Source organism: Macaca fascicularis, chromosome 12, assembly GCF_037993035.2.
Source record: "Macaca fascicularis isolate 582-1 chromosome 12, T2T-MFA8v1.1".
Taxonomy (NCBI): Eukaryota; Metazoa; Chordata; class Mammalia; order Primates; family Cercopithecidae; genus Macaca; species Macaca fascicularis.
The window spans coordinates 20,056,381-20,081,616 of NC_088386.1; the positions used below are offsets into that span (position 1 = coordinate 20,056,381).

The window sequence follows — 25,236 nt, forward strand, 5'->3', positions numbered from 1 at the left end:
AAAGGATCTGAACAGATATTTCCCCCAAAAGAAATACAAATAACCAATAAGTACATGAAAAGATAAGATGCTCACTCTCTTTAGTCAGCAGGAAAATGGCAATCAAAACCACAATGAAATAGCACTTGACATCTGTTAGGATGGCTGTCATTAAAAAGACGGATGGGAAAGACGGAGGAAGGGAAGGATAGGGAGAGGTTCATTAAAACAGCAATCCCCAAACTTTTTGGCACTAGGGACTGGTTTCATGGAGGATAATTTTTCCACAGATGAGGGGGGGTTATTCTAGGATGAAACTGTTCTACCTCAGATCATCAGGCATTAGATTCTCATAAGGAATGTGCATCCTGGATCCCTCACACATGCAGTTCACAATAGGGTTCATGCTCCTATGAGAATCTAATGCAACCGCTGATATGACAGCAGGTGGAGCTCAGGTGGTAATACTCACTTGCTGGTTGCTTGCCTCCTGCTGTGTGGCCCAGTTCCTAACAGGCCAAAGACTGGTACTGGTCCACAGCCTGGGGGTTGGGGACCCCTGTGTTAAAGGATACCAGATTACAGCTAGATAGGTGAAATAAGTTCTAGTATTCTGTACCACTGTAGAATGACTATAGTTAACCATAATATAGTTTCAAATAGGATATTGAACCTTTCCAACACAAATCATAAATGTTTGAGATGATGGCTATGCAATTACCCTAATGTGCTCTTTATACATTCTATGTATTAAAACATCACTATGTACCCCTTGACTATGTACAATTATTATTTGTCAATTTAAAAAATTGTTAGACAAATAAGTGTTGGCAAGAATATGGTGAAATTGGAACCTCATACACTGGTGGTGGGAATGTGAAATGGTGTAGCTACTGTGGAAAACATTATAGCAGTTCCTCAAAATGTTAAATACACAGGTATCATATGACCCAGTAATTCTACTCCTGGGTATATACTCAAGGGGAGTGAAAACACACACACACACACACACACACCCCAAGTCATACACAAATGCTCATAGCAGTTTTATTCATAATAGCATCAACTGATGAATAGATCAACAAAATGTGATACATCTATTCAGTGGAATATTGTTTGGCTGTAAACAAAATGAAGTACTGATATATGCTACAACATTGGACCTTGTTGATTCCATTTATAGCAAGTGTCCATAATAAGCGTATCTGTAGAGTCACTAAAGTAGATGAGTGCTTGCTTAGAGCTGGAGTGGGGAGGAGGAGGGCTAAGGAGTTGGTAGCTAAAGGGTATGCGTTTCTTTTGGGTATGGTAAAATGTATGAAATTCTCTACAGCCACACTAACTTGAATGTGTCCAATCTGTTCTGATACTGGAAGCTAAGCAGAGTTGAGCCTGATTAGCACTTATATGGGAGAAAAGTTATAAAGCTGATTGTTGTAATGCTTGTACAACTCTGAGCACAGTAAAAACCATTGTATTGTACATTTTAAATTGGTTAATTGTATGGTATGTGAATTATATCTCAGTAAACTGTTACAAAAAAACGTTTATAACCTAGACAAATAATTATCAAATATACTACATTCCTCTGTGGTGGGTGGTAAATGCTTCCTGTGTAGCAGTGTACAAATTCCCCTGTCAAAATCTTCATAGCCTGTCTTGATGTCCTGTCATGGAATTCTTCCTTTCACTTTGGAACACCATTTCTTAAAGGGATTATGGTAAAGTGAAATGATGAGTTGCTTGATTTCTTGATGGATGGTTCCCTTCATCCATCCTCTGGAGTTTAGTTCTTTTAATAGAAATGTTAGAAGCCCAGATCCTCTATAACCTGTGGGAAGCAGCTTGGTTGAGTAGCTCTCTACCCACTGGAGGTATTTGGGGTCAGATGACTGGGTTTGTGACTGGCTGTGAAAATGATCTGACCAGGGCAGGGCCAAGTGGCTGACATGGCTGAATAGTGGCTGGTCCTTCTTGCCTGCTGTGCCAAGTTGTCTGTCCCCTGGTACTTTCCACCCAGTGAGTTGAGGAAGAAGGAATTACCTCTCTAGATAAAGACGGTTCTGTCTGCAACATATGATATAGCACTATTGCTCGGTGGAACCTTCAGGCAGCCATCCTCCCTCACAGACCAGCTCCTCCATTTTCCTGTCTTGGTGAATGACATGTCACGTTTTCCTCAGCTGCCCAAGCTGGAAGCCTAGTGGTCATTCTGTACTACTGCTGGTACTACTCCACCTCTGCCTCCTGCCGCCTCTTCCCTCATTACTTCCAGTTAGTCATTGCCCATTGTCCTGCTGATTTGACCTCTTACATATTTCTAGCATTTGGTTTCTTTACTTACTATGACTGGACTGCCACTATCCTGTTCAGGCCTTTATTGGAGTCATTTCTCACCCAGATTTTCATGAGCCATCCCACAGGGCTCCAACCTTGCCCCTTCAAACCCATCCTCTGCACAGCAGCCAATATCAAATATGGTGGCCTCACCACTGTTAAATGTCTTCAGTGATTTACCTCCCAGTTAGTGGTGGTTCTCATTGAACAGGGGAGGAGTTTCTGATCATCTAGGAACCAGAACCCTTTTCAAAGTATTTAGGTGTAGATCCTATCCTGGACCCATAAGCTGAAGAGGGGCCTTGGGAAAAGGCTTCTACATCTTGAAAAATCTCCCCAAACAGGACAATACCCAATAAGCAATGCTTAGAAAACAATTTCTTTTGAAATAATTTCACAGGAAGTTGTAAAAATAGTACAAAGAGACCCACAGACCCATCTTCCCCCAAATTTCGTGTTCTGTTACAATACCAAACCAGGAAATTGATACTAATAGGTTACTGTTTATAGACCACAGACCTATATAATTTTTTTTTTTTTTAATGCCCGTTTTTCTTGCTAGGTTGGAGTGTGGCACTTCCTGCTAACCTGAGATGTTGGATTATTTCTTAACTGGGACACATTCTCATTTAAGAATGGCATGGGTCTTCTTGATTCTGTGGGTGGTGGTGGTTATGGTGCGTCTTGTATGTAAGTGTGTGAGATGTTGGTGACAATTACCAGTTTTCCCTTGTAGAGTGAATTACATCCCCAAAGAGCTTACCAAGAATACATTTGAGTAATATAATTCTATCTAGTGACCTAAGGTCATACCTTTCTTATATTAAAAAGTTAAAACTGCCACAACAGGTTTTATGCTAGAAGAATAGTATAAACACTGATTCTTCTTGAATCCAAGATTCAGTTAGCTTAAAATGATGTCATTGTGAATTGTTTTCCAGGTATGTGTAAATCTGGTTTTATCTTATGTAGATTATAAAATATAAAGGTATAAGGCTGGTTTTATTTTTTTGTTTTCTGGACTTATTTTGTTCATAAGTCTAAAATACAGTGTCTACCAGGGAATGGCTCTATGCAGTGAATCAGAGTGTAGTTTTGCTTTGAGAGATGGGGTATTATTATGGGTCATAATGAATTCAGTGGAATGAATTTCAGACTTTTAGGTGCTGACCCAGAAAATTCTTTGAAGTAGCAATCTTTACCAATACTAGGAATGGGCTAGTCTGCTTTGCTTCCTCATCAAAACTGATGGACAAGATAGAAAATTCCTTTGTATCAGTTGCAGTAACATTTTGCTGACACTTGGTGCATTTTTTTGTGTGTGTTTTCACACAGATATGCTTACATCCTTTGAGAAAAGGAACTGAAGGGGAGAAAGAAACCACAACTGCTTTAGAATAAAACTAGGTCAGCAAAGCAGATCTTGTATTTAGATTAGGCAGAAGGCTAGGTCCTTCCACCTTACTCACAGAGGCCTCTGGGGCTCATTGTAGGAGTCATGAGACTTCTCCAGTAACTCTCACCAAGGATCAGTCACTAGACTAGGCCCTTTGCAAATTTAAACCCTGCAGGTAGACATTTTACAGATGAGGAAACTGGATCTTCATTTCTGTAACTTTGGGAGGGCACAGGGCTGGCTTATGTCAGTGCAGAGATTTTAATCTAGATCTAATTCCCAAACCTCTCTACCATACCAGATTGCCTCTCTATCCATGCACAACACTCTAGGTTTGGCTCTGGTTCTCTTGAATAATTCCGAAGCAGGCTTCTAAGAGAGGATTGCAAAGGCCAACTTCTTTCACAGCTGAAAAGCTGCCTTCTGAGGTGTGTGTATCTCTGAGTGGAGAAATCAGAACACTAGATGCTATGTCCTTTCATGATGGGTAATAATCTCATTAGAGCAGGGAGTCTTTGTGGTACAAAGAGAGAAGGAAATAGTTGAAAGTTGCTCATGTGTTTCATTTTTTGTGTTTCTCATACTTTGTTATTGATGTGATGAAGCAGCTGGGGACTGAGAAGGAAATTGGGGATCAGGGGCAGGGGTTGGTGGGAGTCAAGACTTACAGGCTCTTCCAAGAGATTCCTAGAGCAGTGATGCCTGTAGTTTGCAAGGGCACCACCAGCAGCTATCTTTATCAACCAAGGGGTCTCCAAGGACTTTTCCCAACAAATATTAAGTAGTCAGTTCACAGAAAGATTTGAATCTCTTCCTTCAAGAAGTTTGAATCTCAACAGGGAGTAGATCGTAAAGCTAAAAGTCAAATGTATGTATGTAGCAAGAATTATAAGACTATGGGAGTCCATGCATAAAACACAGAAATGTGGCTCTGTCCTTCAACTAGGGTGACCAACGGGGACAAGTTTGTTCACCCTACCTTTGACAGTCTTTGTGACCCTGGGCAAGTCACTTAAGCTCTCTGGATTCTGGGGCCTGCTTCTCTCACCAGGTGCTTTTAAATTCCCTTCTTTCTTGGGATTAGCGATGAGGTGTGACTAAGTTCCAAGCTTGTGTTGGGTGGTGAATGAGGGCTGGAAGCCAGTGCTCAGAATCCTTTGAAAGTGATGAGCAGAAGTCAGTATTTGAGAACAATACCAGCTGCTGTTTAGAAAGTCTGGAATAGTTGAGCAATTAGGATAAAGTAACAGACACCTATCATGAGGTGGACTGAGCAGGTGTGTGAGATTGTAAACTGCTTTCAATTCAAGGTCTTGTATATTTGCCTCAGTGTTTTATTTATAAGACTCCACAGCATCAAGTACTTAGGGTAGTGGTTGTAAGGAAGGTTGCAGATGTGTTTTATTTGGACCACCCAGAATTCTTTTTTTACATCTCAATTAGCACCAGCATTTAAAAATACACAGATTTGACCAAAACTCTGGGTTTCTTTCTTCTTTGGAAAATTGGAAGATCTGGCTAACCCTGGCTGTCTTAGCTCAAGTTGTCTGGTGGTTAGAGCTGAGAAGTGGCTGCCCTATCCGAGGGGTGCCTGGTCTTTGGTTCAGCACAGCCACCATCTTCCCTGCCATGCTTTGCCACCTCTTACCTGTTTCTCTTCCCTCAGTACCCTTTTACCCACTTATCTGCCTGGGAAGGTGGTTATCTTAGCTCAATAGTTCTCAACTCTGGCTACACCTTACAGTCTCTTGGGATTGCTTTAAATTATACTGCTTTCCTGGCCCTGTCTACACCAATTGAATTATGATCTTGGGAAGGGCTACCATTTATATTTAAAAAGTCTTCCAAACATGATCATGATACCCAGTGAGGGTTGAGAAACTAGTACTTCAGCTTGATCCTGGGGTGGATTTTGATGGAGAGAGAGAAGAGCCACAGAGCAGAGGAACTGAGGAAAATAACCTAATCCAATGGATAGGGACAGTAACATCATGAGCTAAATATTAACTGAACACCCTGGGAAAAATCAGGGCACTTTAAAAAAATGAATATCCAAATGATGTATTCATGGCACGTTTTGCTAAGGTATTTATAAACTCCTCCCACCCCAGATCCTGCTGTACTGCTGTAGGCATTTAAATCATTATATTAAAAGGATTTTTTTTCATGGAGTGATTATAAAAGTATTTTTAATGGGCTTATAAATCTAGTGGTCATGAGAGGCAACTGACATAGATTTAGTGCATTTGAGGCAAGGGATAAAAAGGGGAGGGGGCACGGTCAAATTAGCTTTGGTTTTCTGTTGTGCATAATGACTTCATTCATCTATAATTCTCACTGTAAGTCAAGTTTCTGTCTCTTGCTCCCCCTCCCCTTCCTACCATGATCACATTCTAGGCTGTGAGTGTCATCAGCCTGAAGTAGTGAAAACATCCAAGTAGCTGGAAAATACAGACCTGTTTTTCTCAGTTAAGTTGAAAATGGAAGAGCCTCAGACACCACCTATTTCTGCTGCTTAATTTTATGGGCAAATGAAACCAAGGTTTTGAAATAAGTGACTTGTTCAAAGCTCTGCCTGTAGCCCTGGAACTCTGCGCAGCTTTCAGAGTTGTTCTTCACAGGCCCCATGACTGCAGAGAAAGCTTGGAGCTTGCAGGCAATGGTTCCAGGAACTTCTTTTTCTTCACCTTTTATTCCTGGTGTTTAGCCTGGACCTCGAGAGTAATTGAAGGGATATGAAGGGATGAGACCCAGTTTAGGCCACAGGATCTCCATGAAACCTCTTGAGCATTCTCTTTAGCCCAAAAAAGTCTCTGATATGGTTTGGCTGTGTCCCCACCCAAATCTCATCTTAGTAGTTCCCGTAATCCACACGTGTCGTGGGAGGTAATTTAATCACAGTGGCGGTTACCCTCATGCTATTCTTGTGATAGTGAATTCTTATGAGATCTAATGGTTTTATAAGGACTTTTTCCTCCCTTTTGCTTGACACTTCTTGCTGCCACCATGTGAAGAAGGACATGTTTGCTTCCCCTTCCCTGAGGCCTCAGCAGCCATGCTGAACTGTGAATCAATTAAACCTCTTTCCTTGATAAATTACCCAGTCTCAGGTATGTCTGTCTTAGCAGTGTGAGAACAGACTAATACAGGGACACTCCAATAGGGCCCCTGATTTCAACATGTTCTGGCTGCTCTGTGGGAGTGGTGAGTGGGTGTGTGCATGGTTGGAGGATGTTTCTAAGTGCAGGGACTCTGTCTTGTACCCTCAGTGTTTTCTCCTCAATACTTTAGCATTATTGGGAGCACCCAGCAGGCCCCTTCCATGAATATTTGTCTGATGAGGTTGCAACTCTAGTTGGCCTCTTACCTTCCTTTTATATCGTTTTCATCCTGTGAAAGATACTCTAATGTCACTTTGATATAATTGCAAGAGAAAAATAGTAAGATGTGAATCTTTCTAAACTCAATAAATGTGCTAATAATCTCTCCTTTTCGTCAGGATAGCCTCTGCAAGTTTAAGGAAGGTAGATAGGTTATATAGAAGGAGTGCATGTGTGTGTCTGTGTGTGTGCACGTGTGTGAATTTTTTCCCTCTTGGTCTGTACTTGACAGCTGAGCTCTAAAAGAATTGTTTTGCTCACCGCCTAAATTTTAATTGTGCCTCCTAATGTCTTTGAAATTAAGTCATGTGAGACTTCTCACTCGGCCATTCTGGATTCTACTTTCTGTCATGGGGGGCAAGACACCTCCTAGCAGAGATGCTTCACCGGCTGGGGGAGGGATATAAGTAAATGTTAACAGAATAATCTGGGAAGTTTTCTTTTTAAATTTCCAGATATAAAACAAACCTGTAATGACCAAAGCAGTACTAGGGAAAGAGGACAAAGGACTAACTGTTTTATGAAACTTTCCCCAGGTGGGAATTCATAATACCTACCTGGCTCCTCATTTGAAAATAGCTGACTAGCAGAGCTTCCTGGATGAAATTGGTGGGGGAAAGCCTATCACTCAAAGGAACTCAACTTCCATAAATGATTTAATTATTATCTTTTTTTTTTTTTTTTTGAGATGGAGTCTTGCTCTGTTGTCCAGGTTGGAGTGCAGTGGCGTGGTCTCGGCTCACTGCAGCCTCCGCCTTCTGAGTTCAAGAGATTCTCCTGCCTCACCTTCCCGAGTAACTGGGATTACAGACATGTGCCACCACCCTCAGCTAATTTTTGTATTTTTAGTGGAGATGGGGTTTCACCATGTTGGCCAGGCTGGTCTCCAACTCCTGACCTTGTGATCTGCCCACCTTGGCCTCCCAAAGTGCTGGGATTACAGGCGTGAGCCACCGCGCCTGGCCTCCTCTCATTTTTTTTCTAGACTTGTTCCATTTATTACTTTTATAAGTTTGGAGACCTTCTAAATGTGAAGCTCTCTGAGAGGTACTGATCCACTAGAGAACACTGATTAAAGAGCCTGATGCCCAGTCTGCAACAGCTGTACTACCTGGTAGCAGTGTGACATTGAACAGATTGCTTAGTTCTTTGTGCCTCCATTTTCCCTACTCTGAATGGAGACAATCATCACCTACTTCACAGGCTTAGAGTAAGCATTAGAAGAGAGAAAGTCTGCTAAGGATCATGATCTGTAATTGTTAGCTTTTCTTACAGTGATAATTAAGATCATCTTATCTTCATAGAGCATAAAGTTAGGTGGAAACATAAAGGAGAGGTTCAGAGGAGAAGTAATGTGATACAAATGACACATGTGGCCTTTGACCTTATCTGTGCTTTCCCCACCCTTGTCATGTCTTACTTAATGTATCCTTGTCAGGAGTTCAGCTATAAGACTTTTCTGGGATCATCCCGCAAGTCTGTATTACATCCTGTTTACAAAAGATGTGGTGTCATGTGATGCTTCCGGGCAGTTGTGAGATATATAAGGCTGTTGCCCAGATGAAATATGGCCCTAGGCCAGGCGTGGTGGCTCACGCCTATAATCCCAGCACTTTGGGAGGCTAAGATGGGCAGATCAGCTGAGGTCAGGAGTTCAAGACCAGCCTGGCCAACATGGTGAAACCCTGTCTCTACTAAAAATACAAAATTAGCCAGCATGGTGGCACATGCCTGTAATCCCAGCTACTGGGGAGGCTGAGGTGGGAGAATCGCTTGAACCCAGGAGGTGGAAGTTGAGGTGAGCAGAGATCATGCCACTACTGCACTCCAGCCTGAGTGACAAGAGTGAAACTACATCTCAAAAACAAACCACCACCAACAACAAAAAGAATTATTGCCTGAAACGTGTTTTATTTATTTTTTGTTTGTTTTGAGACAGAGTCTTGTTCTGTCACCCAGGCTGGAGTACAGTGGCGCCATCTTGACCCACTGCAACCTCCACCTCCTGGGTTCAAGTGATTCTCCTGCCTCAGCCTCCCGAGTAGCTGGGACTACAGGCACGTGCCACCATGCCTGGCTAATTTTTTGTATTTTTAGTAGAAGTGGGGTTTCACCATGTTAACCAGGATGGTCTCGATCTCCTGACGTTGTGATCCACCTGCCCTATTCTGTCAAAGTGCTAGGATTACAGGCATGAGCTACCACGCCCGGCCCGGTTCTTTTCTGCTCTATATATCTTGGAGTTTTCCCCTCAGTATTATCGATTACTTTTTGGGACTGTCACCTTTGTTAGGGAGCTCCCTCTTCTTATATTCCTAATCTGATTACTATTAGAATAGAACCAAAGGTTACCGGATAAACCAAATAACCAGACTTGTTAAATCAATAACCTTGATTTATGCAAACCACTTAATAGTCTGAGTGGTCTTGAGGAAAGATGGTTGACATCCTTCTGACCTACCCTCTGACTCCCTCTTCTACTTTTAATGACCCTGTGATAACATTGAGCCCACCTAGGTAGTCTAGAATCTTCTTCCCCTTTTAAGGTCAGCTGATTAGCTTTAATTCCATCTAATTTCCCTTTGCCATTTATGTCCTGGGGATGAGGATGTGGATGGATTTGGGAGGCTGGTATTCTGCCTGCCATCGCTGTCTTGCTCTTTTTGTTTAATTATCATATGTTCCAGAAAGGAGTAAAACATGTAATACAAGAAGATAAAAATACATTTACCATTAAGTAAGAAAAAAGATAAGGAGAAGAGAGTAGGAAAATGAGTCAGGACTGGGATTTATACAAAAAATTAGTGAGTCCACTTTACTTCCTGAAGTAGATGGTGAGCTTTTCTTGGCAGCCTTCTTGAAGAGAGAGAAGCACTGTCAGTTATGTTGTAGTGTGTCGATCTAGTAAAATCCAACCAGTTGTTCAGATACCTAGATGAATATTGATATGCAGATGAAAGAAAAATTTCTTCCCTAAGTCTTCATGGATACATAAAGTGTATAATGAGCAAAACTTTTGACATGTTTACAGTAAACCCAATGGTATGTTTCACCCGGCCTTTCTGTTCTTTCTTTTACTGCTTTATATTTAAGGTCGAATATGAATTGCTTTGAAGATGTCTTGTAAGACATGTGGTCCAGGGTCAGGCCAAATGCCGGAATTTGGAACAGCCGGAGCAGTGATTCCCATCGGGTGGCTCTCACCCCCTAGGGATTTTTGAGGGTGCCCTGAGCTTTCATTCTCAAATGACAGTGATATGTTCTTTACCATTTGTACTTTTGAAGGACATAAATTAGGTATTTATGTATATAATCCCTGATCTCCCCTTAAGATGGAAGAGAGTGAAAGCCTACCAGTATTTATTAAGAGCTTGGATATGGTGGTTAGTTGCAGTCGGAAGAGTGATCTGCACTAGCAGTCTGTGAGGTTTTGAACCATTATATGTTACATTATAATAAAAAAATTTATATTCTTAATGGAGTGCTGTTTAAAGACAGGATGCATTAAGAAAAGTTAGATTGAAGTATAAATTATTGAGGAGTATATGAGAATTCTGTTGATTTTCCTCGTGTTATTTTCCCTTTAGTCAAAAGTTGCATTCATCTGAAATCTTTTGGCATATCTGATAGTATTTTTTTAAAAAATCAGTATTTAGAAATAGAAAATATTATGACTGTTATAGTCATTTTGTCTTTATTAGGACTAAAGATTCATACACCTGTAATGTGTTACTTGTGGTGAAATGCTTTCAAATAACTGCTGGAAAACCACCTGTCTTAGCCTGATATTTAGAAACACAACTGGAAAAAATATATAAAAATAAACTTTCGAGGTATTGGAGATGGCAATTAATCACATCCTTCCTCCCTTCTGGATTCTGAACTAGAGGAAACAGAAGAAGCTAGACAAAAATTAAAATACAGTACCAGATTTTTTAGTGTAAAGCAAAGTTGGGAGATGTGTTTTGGGTGTAAGACTTCCTTATCCACCCTAAATGTAATCTTCATAGCCACCCAGGTGATGACTGAGCATCTGCAGGTGGGTTCTGCCCATTTAACCCGTGGGAGCAGGAACAGAGTGTGTCCAGCAGCCTGTTCAAGCTGAAATGCTGTCCTTCCCCCTCTGGGAGAACTGTAAGTACCCCAAAGATAGAGCAGGCATAGTTCCCCATTGTGGTTTCTTCCTGGGAAATGGGGTGAAGGTTCTGCTGGAAAACATGTTCAAAGGAAGCAATGAGTTCTCTTATAAACTCTTTGATTTGTTTTGAAGTCCAGAGGTAAGAAATGCAAACATTGGACAGTTTGTCTAGTTGGGGGTGTAAGTCGATTGCTGTCTGTTTTGAATATGCATTTGGTCCTCACACCAAATATATACTAACAAGTATATAAATTCAGAATGAATTTTATTGACAAATTATACTTTTTTACCGACATAATTAAGTTAAATGCTGTGTGTTACAGGTTAAATGGGCAAATGGTAATTTGCCATTAATCATTTGGAACATTAACAAAGATGGTATCAAAATGAACTTCATAAACTTTCAATACCTTGTTTCAGAAGTGAATTATGACTTTAATACCCTATCTTTCTCATATGTATGTAAACACTGAGAAGTGACTGAAAAGTTTCTAAAGGGTTGGGAGTGTATGTGTGTGTGAGAGATTATATATTATTGTTAAAAGGCTCAGTGGTCATAAGAGGTTGGGCAAAGCCAATTTAGAGCAATGGATGGATTGTGTATCCCTTAAGTCATCTTTCAAATACAGTTTCTTTCAACCACACTTTGAAAGACTTTCAGGGACTATGAAGTCACTGAAGTACCCTGGAAAATATTGGAATTAGAATCATTTCCAGAAACTTTTAACTATTGATTGAAATACTTTTATGCAAAATTAAGGCACCTAATGAGCATGCTTATCTCAGTTGAAGGCTATTTCACTTTGAATTCAACTGGGAAAGTACTTGTGATTGCAAAGTACTTGTTCCAAAGAGAGCACTTTGGATTATAAAACAACAAAAACTCAAGCCCCCACCTTGCCAGTGCAAGGTATGTGTTGGGTAGCTGCATAAGGCGCTTTGCTGTGTGGAATTACTACTGCTTTATCAGAGTTAGATATTTGGAAAACATGTATCCAAACTGTCTTTGATTTTAACCTAATGGATCAAAACGTTTGCTTTTTGTCAGCAACTAGAAAGCAGGACGAGTTGTCCTATAAGCACTCCTAGTTCACAGTGATTAAACTTTGCCATTTATGTATATAATGCTCATCTCAGCTGGATATGTGTCAGTAGGATGTACATCCAGCTTATTCAAAAGTAATATAAGTTCCGTACGTGTTATGAAAAGAATTGTGCCATGTTCTCTGTCATCCTCCACTGGAAATTAGGATCTGATCTGCCCCTGCTCTTACTATCCTAGATAAGGTAAAAAGCAGTGCTTCTCATGTGCACAAACAAATAACCTTGCAGTCTGGTTATAAACACCAATTGATTCTATTGTTTTGGGGTTGGGCCTAAGATACTGCATTTTTAACAACCTAGCAGATCATTTCAGTGCTACCTTTCCATAGACGAGAGTTTGAGTAGCAATGTTAGAGAGATGCTGGTTGCTAAAAGCATTGTAGACATTGAGGCCATTAGGCTAGCCTCAAATCATTTCTCATCTTTGGAGCCAAATGCCCAGGAGAGGTTAATAAAAGCTGTATTAGTTCAGCATTATTCTCTACAAGTCCTTCCATAGTGTGGGCTGATCTAACAAGGCTCTGTGGTAGACTAGCTATTGAAAGTCTGGCTGTTCACATTGGCCTAAGAAGACCAGCTTGTGATTCCTTTAAGGAGAAAACAAAGCCTACCTTGACAGATGAATTATCTAGTAAGCCAATGACTACATTTGTGGGGTGGGAGAAGAGCAGAGAGCTTACCTCTTGAAATTCCAGATTGGATCACGTTTTGGGTTTCACTAGATAGGGCCAATAGAGTTGTTATAGAATGTCTTAAAAGTTCGCATGCCTGGCTGTGTATTAAAATCATCTAAGCAGCTTAAAATAAAAATACCTCTGTTTGGGCCACACTTCAGACAAAGTAAATCAAAATCTTTGGGTGTGAGAGCTGGGCATCTCTATTTTTTAAAAAGCAGTCCAGGTGATTCTATGTACAGCAGAGTTGGGAGGTCCTGGTTTAGTCAGTCCTAAGCTCTGAGGACAAGAAACTCTCCTGAGAGGCTCCATTTTTAGCTTGAGCTGGTTTATCATTTGTGCAAACTGAGGGTTTGTGACCAGAAACCAGTCAGGTTGACCCAAGTTATTTGCAGTGTTTGGGAGAGTTGACCTTGGTATATACATTAAAGAACAAGTGAACTTACCAGACAGCATCTAACCAATGATTTCTTCCCTAGGAAAATTCAGACCTTGGCTTTTATGACTCTGGGTCTGTTAAAGCTTAGGGCTGTGCGATCAAGTTGCTTGACTACTGCAGCCTTATTTTAGAAGTGATGAGAAATTCTTTATAAGGTTAAGTTGGATAAGCCTGAGTGGTCACTTAAGATTGTGCATGTGTGTGTACACGTATGTATTTCTTCACTGATTAGCTAGTTCATTTTTTTAACCAAATCAGATTTGGGGATGACTGTCCCTTTTCTGCAGATAGGGCAGCTAGAACACTCCTGGGGTAGGCCAGCACCCAGCCTGTGCTCCTCCCTAGGTGGAGGAAAGGGGTACTAGGGGTCAGGGTGATTGGGCCGGAGGGCTTAGGAAGCATTTGTTAAATAATGAGCTTTATCTTGAAGGCATTACCCATATTTTTGAAATAAGTGTGGTGATTTTTGTGACTATGATTTTCTTTATTACTGGGGCCATTTTGGCCTGTTGTCATTCTTGGTTTTTTTCTAGATGTGGAGTGTTGCCAGAAGTCTGATCCTCAGAGAAAAGGTGCGTTTTACACTTATTATAAAATTTCTTTGTGGCTTTACTGTCCTTTGAGAGTAGAAGCGAATCTTTTGAGTATTTTCATTCAACATTAAGGAGACCTACCTGACAAATTGACATGCTGTGTGATCTTTTCACAGACGATTCTTTCTTCTTAGAGAGTCATTATCGACCTGTCTTAAAGCCTGTTCATGGTTTCCTGGGCCAGAAGCCAGGTGACAATCCTAGCAGGTTTTTTTTTCTCTTTTTTTTTCCTAATGGCTGTCTGATGAAGCAGTATCCAGATTTTGGTCTTCCTCAAAGCCGCCTTCCGTATGCTCATTGATTTATGGACTAGGTCTTTGGTGCAGAGGCCCAGTGCCTTATACTCATTAGTAAATTGGGCACAGCTAGCCGAGGAATGAGATTCTCAGTTGGTGCCCAGACAGCACTGAGAGATGTGGAGAAAATGAGACTCATTTATCAGTCACCTTGAGACAGCATCAGCAGTAAGCCACCTTCCTTCACTCTGAGGCCTTCCACAGCCTCAACACAGGCTTCTGAGCCTGCTGGTCTTCAGGGGTGGTGATGGACTCCCAGGTTCACCTTGGTCTGCTTCTCTCTCACTCTGCAATCTAGTCACATGGGCAGAACCTGTCTGAGCATCTTCCAGCGGGTGAATAAGATCCTGTTGATTGATAAGGCAGTCCCTCTCAACCGAGGCAGTTTTGGCAGTGTTGACTTTTTTGATTGTCACAGCCCCGTAGTTATAGAGGGTTATTGGAGGGCTCTAATGGCATCTAGTGGCTAGAGGCCAGCAATGCTGCTAAACCTCTAATAGCTTCCCACAACAAAAATTATTCAGACCCATATGTCAGTTATGCAAAGATTGAGAAACATTAGATTAAAGCGATTAATTTCATTTTTCAGGGACCCATGCTTTGTTTTGGTTTAGTAGTTGTTTTCAGAAATCTTTTTTTTTCTTTTCTTTTCTTTTTTTTTTGAGGTAGAGTCTTGCTCTGTCGCCCAGGCTGGAGTGCAGTGGTGCGATCTCGGCTCACTGCAAGCTCCGCCTCCCGGGTTCACGCCGTTCTCCTGCCTCAGCCTCCGGACTGGCTGGGACTACAGGCACCTGCCACCACACCCAGCTAATTTTTTGTATTTTTAGTAGAGGCAGGGTTTCACCAAGTTAGCCAGGATGGTCACGATCTCTCAACCTCGTGATCCACCCCCCTCTGCCTCCCGAAGTGCTGGGATTACAGGCATGAGCCACTGCACCCGGCCCCTCAGAATTCTTGGAGTTACTGCTGTTGCCTTTCTTTGTTGTTAGGAAATTCTGTCAACTGTGAATATCGTATGGGCCTGGTGAATGAAACTCACAGAACATGTGAAGATCTTATGTGCTCCAGCAGCCACAGCTTCCTTCTCACTCTTGTCCTCTTTCCCTTTTGTCCACCTGCCAGTAATGTGCACATCCAAGAGACTAAGTCAGGATAAAATCATCAAATGTTGATTTTCTCTTCCCCCATCCACGCCCTCTAGTGGCCTGCTTTGCTTCTAAAGCTGCTTTGCCTGTCCCTTCCTCCTTCTCTACTTCTTTTAACACCAACTGTATTTAGATGAAGACTGCCCCCATCCCCATTCCATCTCTCTTTATACCTGTGAATGGCAGAGAACAGCTGGGGTCGGTGTGGCGGAAACTGGGAATAGAGAGGGCAGGAAGAAGAATGCATGTTCTGGACCCAGATTTACCTGTCCTGTTACAGTGCTTGGAAATTTATTTTGCTATTGATGCCAGATATGGAGCCCTGAACTCCACTGAGTGGATGGTGTAACTGCAAGACAAATACCTGCTTCAGGTGGGTGGTGTTGGAGGTTTTCCTTTCTCTGCCCACAGGAAAAATGCAAGTGTAGCATAATGAATTAAAACTCTGGGTACAGGACTGTCTTGCTTTGATCACCTCCAATGTAAGAGGGGATGGGCTGTTTAAAACCCAGATACTCAAAGAGTCTTCCTAAGATATCAAAGGTGTGTTGTTTTCTGGTGTCTTTCAGCTAGTTAATTAAAATAAGACTAGTTTAGCCAGTTCCAAAGGGACAGTCTAAGTGACTGTTTTCACTTAGAATGTGTTTTTCCTGTTTACAAAAAAAAAAAAAGGGACCCAGGTCCTGAAAGTGAAGGGTCTTTGTTCACACCTATTCTCGGGCAGCACCCCTGTCTGCTGCTGAGCTCCTTTGCTTCCTAGAGCTAGAAGAGAGTCGGTGGCATCGCAGCTGTCAGGGAATCACAGTTGAGCTTTGGGCACCTGCTGAGTGGGCTCTGTCAGGTTGGTGGCACTGGGCCATCTGGGGGAGCGAATGACCTCAGAGCTTCTTCCCAGGAATTTGGATTTATTTTAGAAGAGAAAGCTGCTTTGCCTGTCCCTTCCTCCTCCTCTGCTTCTCCTTTTAACACCAACTGTATTTAGATGAAGACTGCCCCCCGTCCCTGTTCCATCTGTCTTTCTTATACCAGTAATCCTGTAAATGTGTATTTTTCTCCCTTTCATGTGTTGATTCAACCCTTGAGGTTGGTGGGACATTCCGTTAGACTCATGGCTTCTTAATAATACTGGACTTTGGTTTCTGTTTTGTGTTTCATACAGAGAAGTCTCTTCCTTTCTGAGTTTCTGCATGCAGCTGGTAGACTCAGCTTGGTTTGGCGGAGGCCATGTAGTATTACTACAAACCATTAGCACCAGGGTGCTGGTTTGATTCCGATTCTAACGGGAAAACACAACATTTTCTGGCCTCAGGGTCTTCCTCTATAAATTGAGGGTTTGCATTTGGTTATTTTCCTAAGCAAAACCAGACGTCTTCCAGTCTGTAAAAAGGTATTTTATACATTTAAATTTATCATATTTCCTGTTAAAGTTGATTAATACACCAGCAAGATGTGGTTCTGTGGTGGCCACAAAACCAGGAGTTGTGTAAGATGTTGTGCAGTCATTGCAAGGTTAGCACCCAGATGATTTCTGCACTGTGTCTTGGTTCAGAGTAGAAGCAATCCAGATTCCTCCAATTATGAATGGGCTACTATTTTAAAAAATAATTTACCAAGCACTCTAAGTTGCTTTTAATGTAAATTGACATGGAGGCTGAAAAGAGAAGTAGTAGAAATTGTTTCAAAGTTGAATTATTAACATCTGAAGACAATTGTCACTTAAAACATGGAAGTCAGGCAAGCAGCCTTGGAACTTCAAGATGTGTGACCAACTCTCACCTGACATTTAATTAGGGTGGTGCTTTTTTGTCATATAATTTCATGTGAATAGATATATGGGCCTGAATTTTAAAAAATAGGTAAACTAAACCACCACTGAGCATTAATTTTGTGACCAGTAAGGTGTGAATTTGAAGTTCAAACTCCAATGTATGGAGGTAGCCAGGGCAGTTTTGCTGAGTCTCTGCAGTATAAATTGATATGTACATTGATTGTATAAATTGTTATGTATATTGATACTAGAGTATCTTAGGATTTGGCATGTCAAACTTCTTTTTGAAAAATGTTTAAAAACATTTTAAACAAAACTAAAAGTCAAATGAAACATTTGTGGAACCTCTGGAACATCTCTGTGAATGAATTTTTGATGTTCTTTGGAGCACAGTTTGAGAACCAATAACTCGGTTGCTCACCCCTCCTCCTCCAACTCTAACAGTGTTCTGTGGTTCTGGAACTTTCTCCATGTTATACATGCGGAAACTGAGATGGACACACTTAGGATCACACAATGCCAATGGTAGAACAAGCTGCAGATCAAAGATTTTCAGGTTTTTGATGCAAGGTTCTCTGTTTCTCCTTGTCACCCTTTCAGGTGTTATTTCCTGTGATCTTCTCAGCATAACAGTGACAAGACAAGTATCCTCCGAGAAAGGTTCCCTGGTGCTTTCCCCTCCATCCCTTGTCTTAGACATATTTTGTTTCTGTAATCTCACTGCCCTGTCCCCCTAGAAGTTTTTTCTGGAGTGTTTTCCAGTTTTCTTCTCTGTTAATGCCTGACTGCCATCATATCCACTTTAGTTTAACCCTGCCTCTTCAAGGGTTTCACTACTAAGGGTAAAATCCTGCAAAAAGTAAGGTGCAAATGTACTGTCAGAATGCCCAGATTCTGTGGCTGATACCAGAAGAGGAGGTCTTGGAGATCTTTGCTAATTTGCATTTCTTCACCTCATTTCCACCATCCTGTCCTTTCATTTAGCAAACACTTAATGACCACCCGCTGTGTGCAAGGCATGGCAACTGCCAGCATTTCTTGTCTTTGGGGGCCTCACAGACCCCATAGGCGAGATGAAACGGGATAGTCCTGTAGAGCAGGGAAGGAGCACGAACTGCTGTGAGTACGAGTATTCCATGGAAGGGGAGTGAGTACGAGTACTCCAAGGAAGGGGAGCTCCCCTCAGTCTAGGGAGCACCTGGAGGCTTTATGCAGGAGGTGGGGTGAGATTGGAGGCTGGAGATGTGGGTGGGATTTTCCAAGGAAATTGGGTGGACATAGTCGACTTAGGATTTCTTGAAGGTTACTGTACAGGGTGAAGCTAAATGTAGGCCCCCTAGCCACCATTTAAGGATGTCTATGAAGGAGCTCAGGTGGTACACAGAGAGGACAGAGAGGTCTGGGGACCACTAAGTTAAAGCAGCACTGTCCTATGTGAATGTGGCACATGGGATGGTATTGTCCTGCAGGGCTTTTGGAAGAGATCAGATCTCTGCTTGGGGCTGGCATTGCTTCTGAAGGGATGGGCTTTTCTGCCTTTGTTTATCCTCTGATAAACAAAGGATATCAGGAGGCAGGCCCTTGTGTAAGAAATAGGGCCTCCAGGGATGTTGGATGGCCACCTGGAGGAACTGCTTCGTTGGTCTGGTTCTCACTCTATTGGAACTGGGCTGCTGCTCAGTCTTCTCAGGTGGGTTGAGAAATTGGCATTTGCCAGGAGCCTTCTAAAGGGGGGCCTGTGAGGTTGTGATCCAGAGGTTATAAGAGCGGTCGTATGTGGTGAACTGTAAGTAGATCGCTGTGAGTTGCTTCTGTTGCTAGGCCCGTGGCCAGCCCTTAGTTCCTGCCCTGGTCTTGGCTGTGCTACCTGGTCTTGGCTGTGCTAGGCCCATGACACTCATCTGCCTGCTCTAAGCCAAACTCCTCCTTTTCCCCATAGCTTTAGAGGTGGACTTGCTTTTTTTTTTTTTTTTTTTTTTTTTTTGAGATATAATACACATATCATACCCATCCTCCCATTTAAAAGTATACGACTCCATGGCTTTTGGTATGTCCACAGAATTATACTCCCATCACCACAATTTTTAGAACCTTTTTGTTGCACCCTAGAAAAACCCTATACACCTAACCTATCACCTCTCATTTCCTCCATTCTCCATACCCCAGCCCTAAGCAAGTACTAATGTATTTTCTGCCTTTACAGATTTGCCTATTCTAGACATTTAATATAAATGGAATCATGCAATATGTGTTTTTTTGTGACTTTTTTTCGCTTAGTATAATGTTCTTAAGAGTCATCTATGTGTAGCATAATCAGTTCATTCCTTTTTATAGCCAGATAATATTTAATTGCATGGATATGGCAGTTTTGTTTCCTCAGTTGATGCACATTGGGCTGGTTTCACTTTTGTTTATTATGGATAATACTGCTGAGTATGGATACTGCTGCTGAATACTTCTGTGTATAAGTTTTTGTGTAGACACGTATTTTCATTTCTCTTGGGAGAAATCCTAGAAGCAGAATTGTTTGGGTCATATGGTAACTCCATGTTTAACTATTTGAGGAACTGCCAGATTATTTCCCACACTGGCTGCACCATTTGACATTCCCACCAGTGGTAGATGAGGGTTCCAATTTCTCCACATCTTCACCAACACTTGTTCTTATCTGTATGTCCTTACGAATGTGAAGTTGGTATCTCATTGTGGTTTTGATTTGCATTTCCTCTAATGACTAATGATGTTAAGCATTTTTTCATGTGCTTTTTTTTTGTTTTCAGAATTGACACATTTCTTTGCCAGAGATCTCTGATGATCTTTAGAAAGGTGGAAGATGATTTTGTTGTGTTGAGGCGTGAGTGGGAAGGAGCAAGGTGATTGCTACCCTTTTAGGAAGTAGGAGGATAGAGGGTATGCATGTTGAAGTGGCTAATTCTGCAAACAGACTTGGTGCAGACTTTTTTCTGGAGGTGAATTGATGAAGTCACAGCCATGAGCTGACATTACTCTGGTTGGCAACAAGGTCTTCTGAGATCCACTGTATAGTCCCACTGTGCCCATTGGATGCACTTAGCTAGAGGACCCAGCTGTTAGAAGGTCTGGAGGTAGGCATCTTCTTAGCTCCAGCAACAACTTCTTGATCACTGTTAGTCTAGGGCTTCCTCATTAATTGTCTGGTCATTCCTGATGATCCTCCTTGTCATTTTGTGGCATCAAGACTCTCTGTGAGGATGGCTGTTCATTATCCTCCTCGTTGTCCACCTGTTACTGTGAGAGATAAAGGTGTCTCCTGAATAACGCTTTTGAAAAGTCTTAAGTTCTGTCATCTCAGTAGGAATTGTAGAGATGCAGTCTGTGATTCTCTATGTGTGCTGTGTGTATGCTGATATCGTTTCTATCATTTCAAGCTCTAAGTACCGCTGGAGAAGAGAAGTTTCCTGGCACTTCTATAGTCACTTAAAATCTGGGCCCTCACTAATCAGAACTCTACTCTGAACTCCTCATAGCTAGGGATTTTCACTTCAAATTTGCATGTCTCTGAACTGGGATAATTTTACCTAGGCTGAGATTTTTTGGCCATCTCTTTGCCCCTGTAATACACCATCTGGATGTGTTGGACCCTCTCCAAGGCAAGGATGGAGAAGAAGCTTTCTACCTTCTAAGGAAGGCATCGTTCAGGTCCTAGCCCTTGATCTTTGTTTTAACTGCACAGCTTGAGCAGCCTATTTAGTAGGGTTAATTGAGGAAGTAGAGTGGGGCTTCCTGTCTGAAAGTGGACAGCTAATTCCTGCCAGTGATTCGGGCTCTTTACTAAAATAGTGAAAGAAAATCACCTTTTTTGATATAGCACCTCATTGGCTTGCCCTAGGAAAATTCCTTCAGCCCTGGGTAAAATTAAGTAATGAGTATGGGTTATTTAAAAAAAAAAAAAAAGCCAATTCCCAAGGAGCTAGGTGCAGCATCTAGTTCTTAATGTGGCTTTCAGAGTGTCAGCCCCTTTGGGTAGAAATTCCATCTTGTTCACTGTTCAGTCACCAGGGCCTGATGGCAGTTCATGCTCAATATAGACTTGGAGCGGTGTGGAGGAAGGAAAGAGGGCAGGTGCTGGTTGGTTGGCCTGCAGTTAGAAGGGCTGAATAAAGTCCTGTAGTGCCCTAGGTGACATATTCACTTAGCAGATACTTTATTGTGCCACTGTGGTCAGTGCCTTTCTCTGGGAAGGTGTGTGTTGGAGGAGGGGCTTCCTAAAGTATGTCATGGAGTCACACATAGAAACTTTAAACAATCCAAGGTGGACCGGTGTTTTTAACTCATAATACTCCTTTATTCCCTGTTTTAATTTTTTTTTTAAATTTGATACAATAATTATACATAATAATGGAGTACAATGTGAGATTCAGTCCACATATACATTGTGAAATGATCAAATTAGGGTAGTTATCATGCACATCACCCCCAAATAATTATCACTACTTTTGTGGTGAGAACACTTAAAATTGTCTCTTTTAGAAATATACATTATTATTAACCATAGTCACCTTGCTGTGCAATAGAACACTAGAATTTATTCCTCCTAACTGTAACTTTTTACCTACTGACCACTCCCTCCCCATCCCCCTCTCTCCTCCCCCTCTCTCCTCCCCCTCTCTCCTCCCCCTCTCTCCTCCCCCTCTCTCCTCCCCCTCTCTCCTCCCCACCCCTGGTAACCACTGTTCTTTTATCTCCTATGATACCAACTTTTTAGCGTCAGCATGTGAGATTGTACAGTATTTGCCTTTCTGTGCCTGGATTATTTTATTTAGCATAATGTCCTTCAGGTTTATCCCTGTTGCTGCAAAAGACAGGAGTTCTCTCTTTTTTTCTGGTTGAATAGTATTCCATTGTCAAAAGTGCTGTAAGACTAGGAAAGGAACACTGCAGGCTGGAGCCCTGGGGAAAGTGGTCTGAGGCAGGTGGGACTGGAGCTGGGGTTTGGCAGACAGGCTGGGTTTGATTGTCAGCATAATGGAGAGCACTCATGTGCCAGCTGGGTGGGAGGAGCAGCCGAGTGAAGACTGGGAAGCGCCTCAGGAAGCATGTGCAGGGTTTGTGGTGATGAGCAGACCAGCAGGTACGTAGGGGGAGAAGGGTGTGATGGGGCAGAGGAACTTATGTCATAGTATAAGACAGAAGTTGAGCCTCATTTTAATGGGCATTGTGGTGGTATTGAATAGTGATGGAATGTATGGGTCTGGAATCAGACTGCCTGGTCAAGGGCTCTGAAACTTGAGTGTGCATCAGAATCACCTCGAGACTTGTTAAAGTATAGACTGCGGACCACATCTCCCCAGTTGCTGATTCAGTGGGTGTGGGTGGGGCCTGAAAATTCACATTTCTCACTGGCGATGCTGCCGTTACTGAGTTTGGGACCACGTTTGGAGAACCACTGGTCTAGAATTGAGAGATTGGCAAATCTTTTCTGTTAAGAGGTAGGTAGTAAATATTTTAGGCCTTGTGGGCTACAGAGTATCAGTTACATATTCTTTATTGCTTTTCATGACCCATTAAGCATATACATATCATTGTCTGCCATATACAAACAGGCTGTTGGGGGAGTGAGGATGACATAGGGAAGGTGGGGCATGGTTTAATAACCCCTGGGCCATGCCTAGATGGTCAGTCCTCTGCCACATAGCTGGCTGACCTTTGCCAAGTTAATCACCTTTTTCCTTTATTTCCTCATGCTTCTCATAAAACAGAGATGATAATATTCATACTTCTTACCATACAGAACTTCTGAGGATTCAGTGAGCTAAGCCACAAAAGATTGTGTGTCACAATGTCTGGGACATAGCTAGAATTTATAATTTATTTTTATTAATAGTAGTACTACCAACTACTGGTTACTCTGTTGATAGGCAAGGGGAAAACAGTAAGAGGCAGACCAACAGTGATCCAGGGCTCTGAAAGCTAATTGCTTCAAGATCCTGCTACCATTTTCTTTTGGGCTACTTGCAAAGAAGAATCCTTTAAAGCATATATGTACACTTTGAAGTACATCCTGGGTTAGTCCCTTATATCGGGATCATTGCTCAGTCTGTCCCTTGAGTGGCACTTAGAAAATGGCACTGTTCGTAAGCTGACTGGTATTGGGCCCAGGACTCTGGCTGAAGGGATTGGCATACTGGTAACCATTTGCAACCTGTGCTCAGGTCCTACTTGTTGGAAGCCCTGATTGAGAAGAGTGGCCTGGTCTGTACTTGCGTTAGATAGGATCTGGCTGCATTAATATTGAAACTACTCTGCCTTTTAATGTCTCATTTTGCCTCATGGTGGGAGGGAAAGTGAGAACCACAGAAAATCTGCCTGCCAGGTGTTCCACATTTCTTGTGCTACAGCATACAACTGAGCAGTGAGGTATAGCTTTCCCTCATGTAGCTGGGAAAGCGGTACCCCCGCTTGTACCTCTGGCATATCTTCTCTGTGCTGGTGCACCTAGAGAGGTTGCCTGGTGGCCCTGAGAGAGCCATCTCATCTCTAAACACTGATAGTGAAAGCTGGCCATGCTCAAGTAAGATGGAGCAATCTACCTCTTCCTTGTTTAGTTACCCCCAAGGGGGCATCCACTTTCTTGCTCACCTCACCAGTTGCATGTTCTAGTCCTTGCCAGAAGCACATAATAATGACTTTGTAAGCTTAAGTTACAGGCACACAAAAGTACCTGATGGTGATATGACTCCACCCTCTGCTTGGGTTTTTGCTGACATTCAGTGAAATATCCTTCCATCTCCTCCCCACCTTGCAAAACAAACTTCCTGTTTTGAATTTGGTCCAGGCTGGAACAGCCCCACTACACCTGTTAACACACACAGACACACACACTTCCCCCTTCATATTTGCTTAGCTTCTTGTTGCCTAGCCAGATTTCCCCTCAGCTTACAGATCCTGAATCATAAGGTATTGAACCAGGAAATTTAAGAGTTAACATTTTACTTAGAGGTATTCAAGTGAAAATATGGCTTCTGGTTTATTTTGCTGTATTGTGCCATGACTACTTTGCTAATTCTTCTCCTCCTTCACAGCAGAATGGAAGTGAGGAAAGGCAATCAGCTGACACAGGAGCCAGAGTGAGACCAGCAGACTCTCACACTGAACCTACACCATGAATTTGTGTCTATCTTCTACGCGTTAAGAGCCAAGGACAGGTGAAGTTGCTGGAGAGCAATGGCTGTCTTTACTCCGTGGAAGTTGTCCTCTCAGAAGCTGGGCTTTTTCCTGGTGACTTTTGGCTTCATTTGGGGTATGATGCTTCTGCACTTTACCATCCAGCAGCGAACTCAGCCTGAAAGCAGCTCCATGCTGCGTGAGCAGATCCTGGACCTCAGCAAAAGGTACATCAAGGCACTGGCAGAAGAAAACAGGAATGTGGTGGATGGGCCATACGCTGGAGTCATGACAGCTTATGGTAAGCACTGTGTTTCTGGGACCTCTCCATTAAAGTGTGCCTTGGCCTTGAAAATGGCCCTAGAAGCTCCCAGACGTGGTCTTGTCATGCCTTCATAAGCAGTGAATTGCACACAGAGAGGCATCTTTAGGAAATTAGAGCAGTGCCATTTTCATTGTTCTGAGCTGGTATATGCAGACACACTTCCCCCTGGAATCAATGGGTTAGGACAGTTAGGGCTCTATTGGTTGTGTTTGCAGCTAGCTCCTTCTCCCTGAGCACATTTCAGGAACCATGTGATCTCATGTGGGAGTGAGTTCAGAGAATGCTGAAAAATATTCTCATCGTTCCCTAAACAAAACTTAATTAAGGCTGGTGGGGGTGAGGTGAAGAGGATGGGGAGGAATGGAAGCCAGTAAACTTAGAGCCAATTGTGTGCCTCCCTCCAGCCGATAAGTAGGACACTGGCACTTGCATCCTGGTGAGTTTTAATCTTTGGCTTCTTGAGGTTATGTTGCTCTTCTTCTTGCCCTTGTCTCTAATTGCCCTCACTTTAAAAGGAAT

General features: G+C 42.3%; 1 protein-coding gene across 4 annotated transcripts in view; it reads left to right on the forward strand.

The window, feature by feature from the left end:
* Positions 1-25,236, forward strand: part of MGAT5 (alpha-1,6-mannosylglycoprotein 6-beta-N-acetylglucosaminyltransferase) — a 329,469-nt gene that overhangs the window by 105,731 nt on the left and 198,502 nt on the right. For 2 of the 4 annotated variants that reach the window (XM_005572984.5, XM_074008906.1), the window contains exon 2: positions 24,311-24,693. In XM_005572984.5, the coding sequence (XP_005573041.1) occupies positions 24,453-24,693 (241 nt within the window). In that variant the 5' untranslated portion in view covers positions 24,311-24,452. The remainder of the gene's footprint in view (positions 1-24,310; positions 24,694-25,236) is intronic. The other 2 variants (XM_005572985.5, XM_074008905.1) reach the window with 1 other exon arrangement.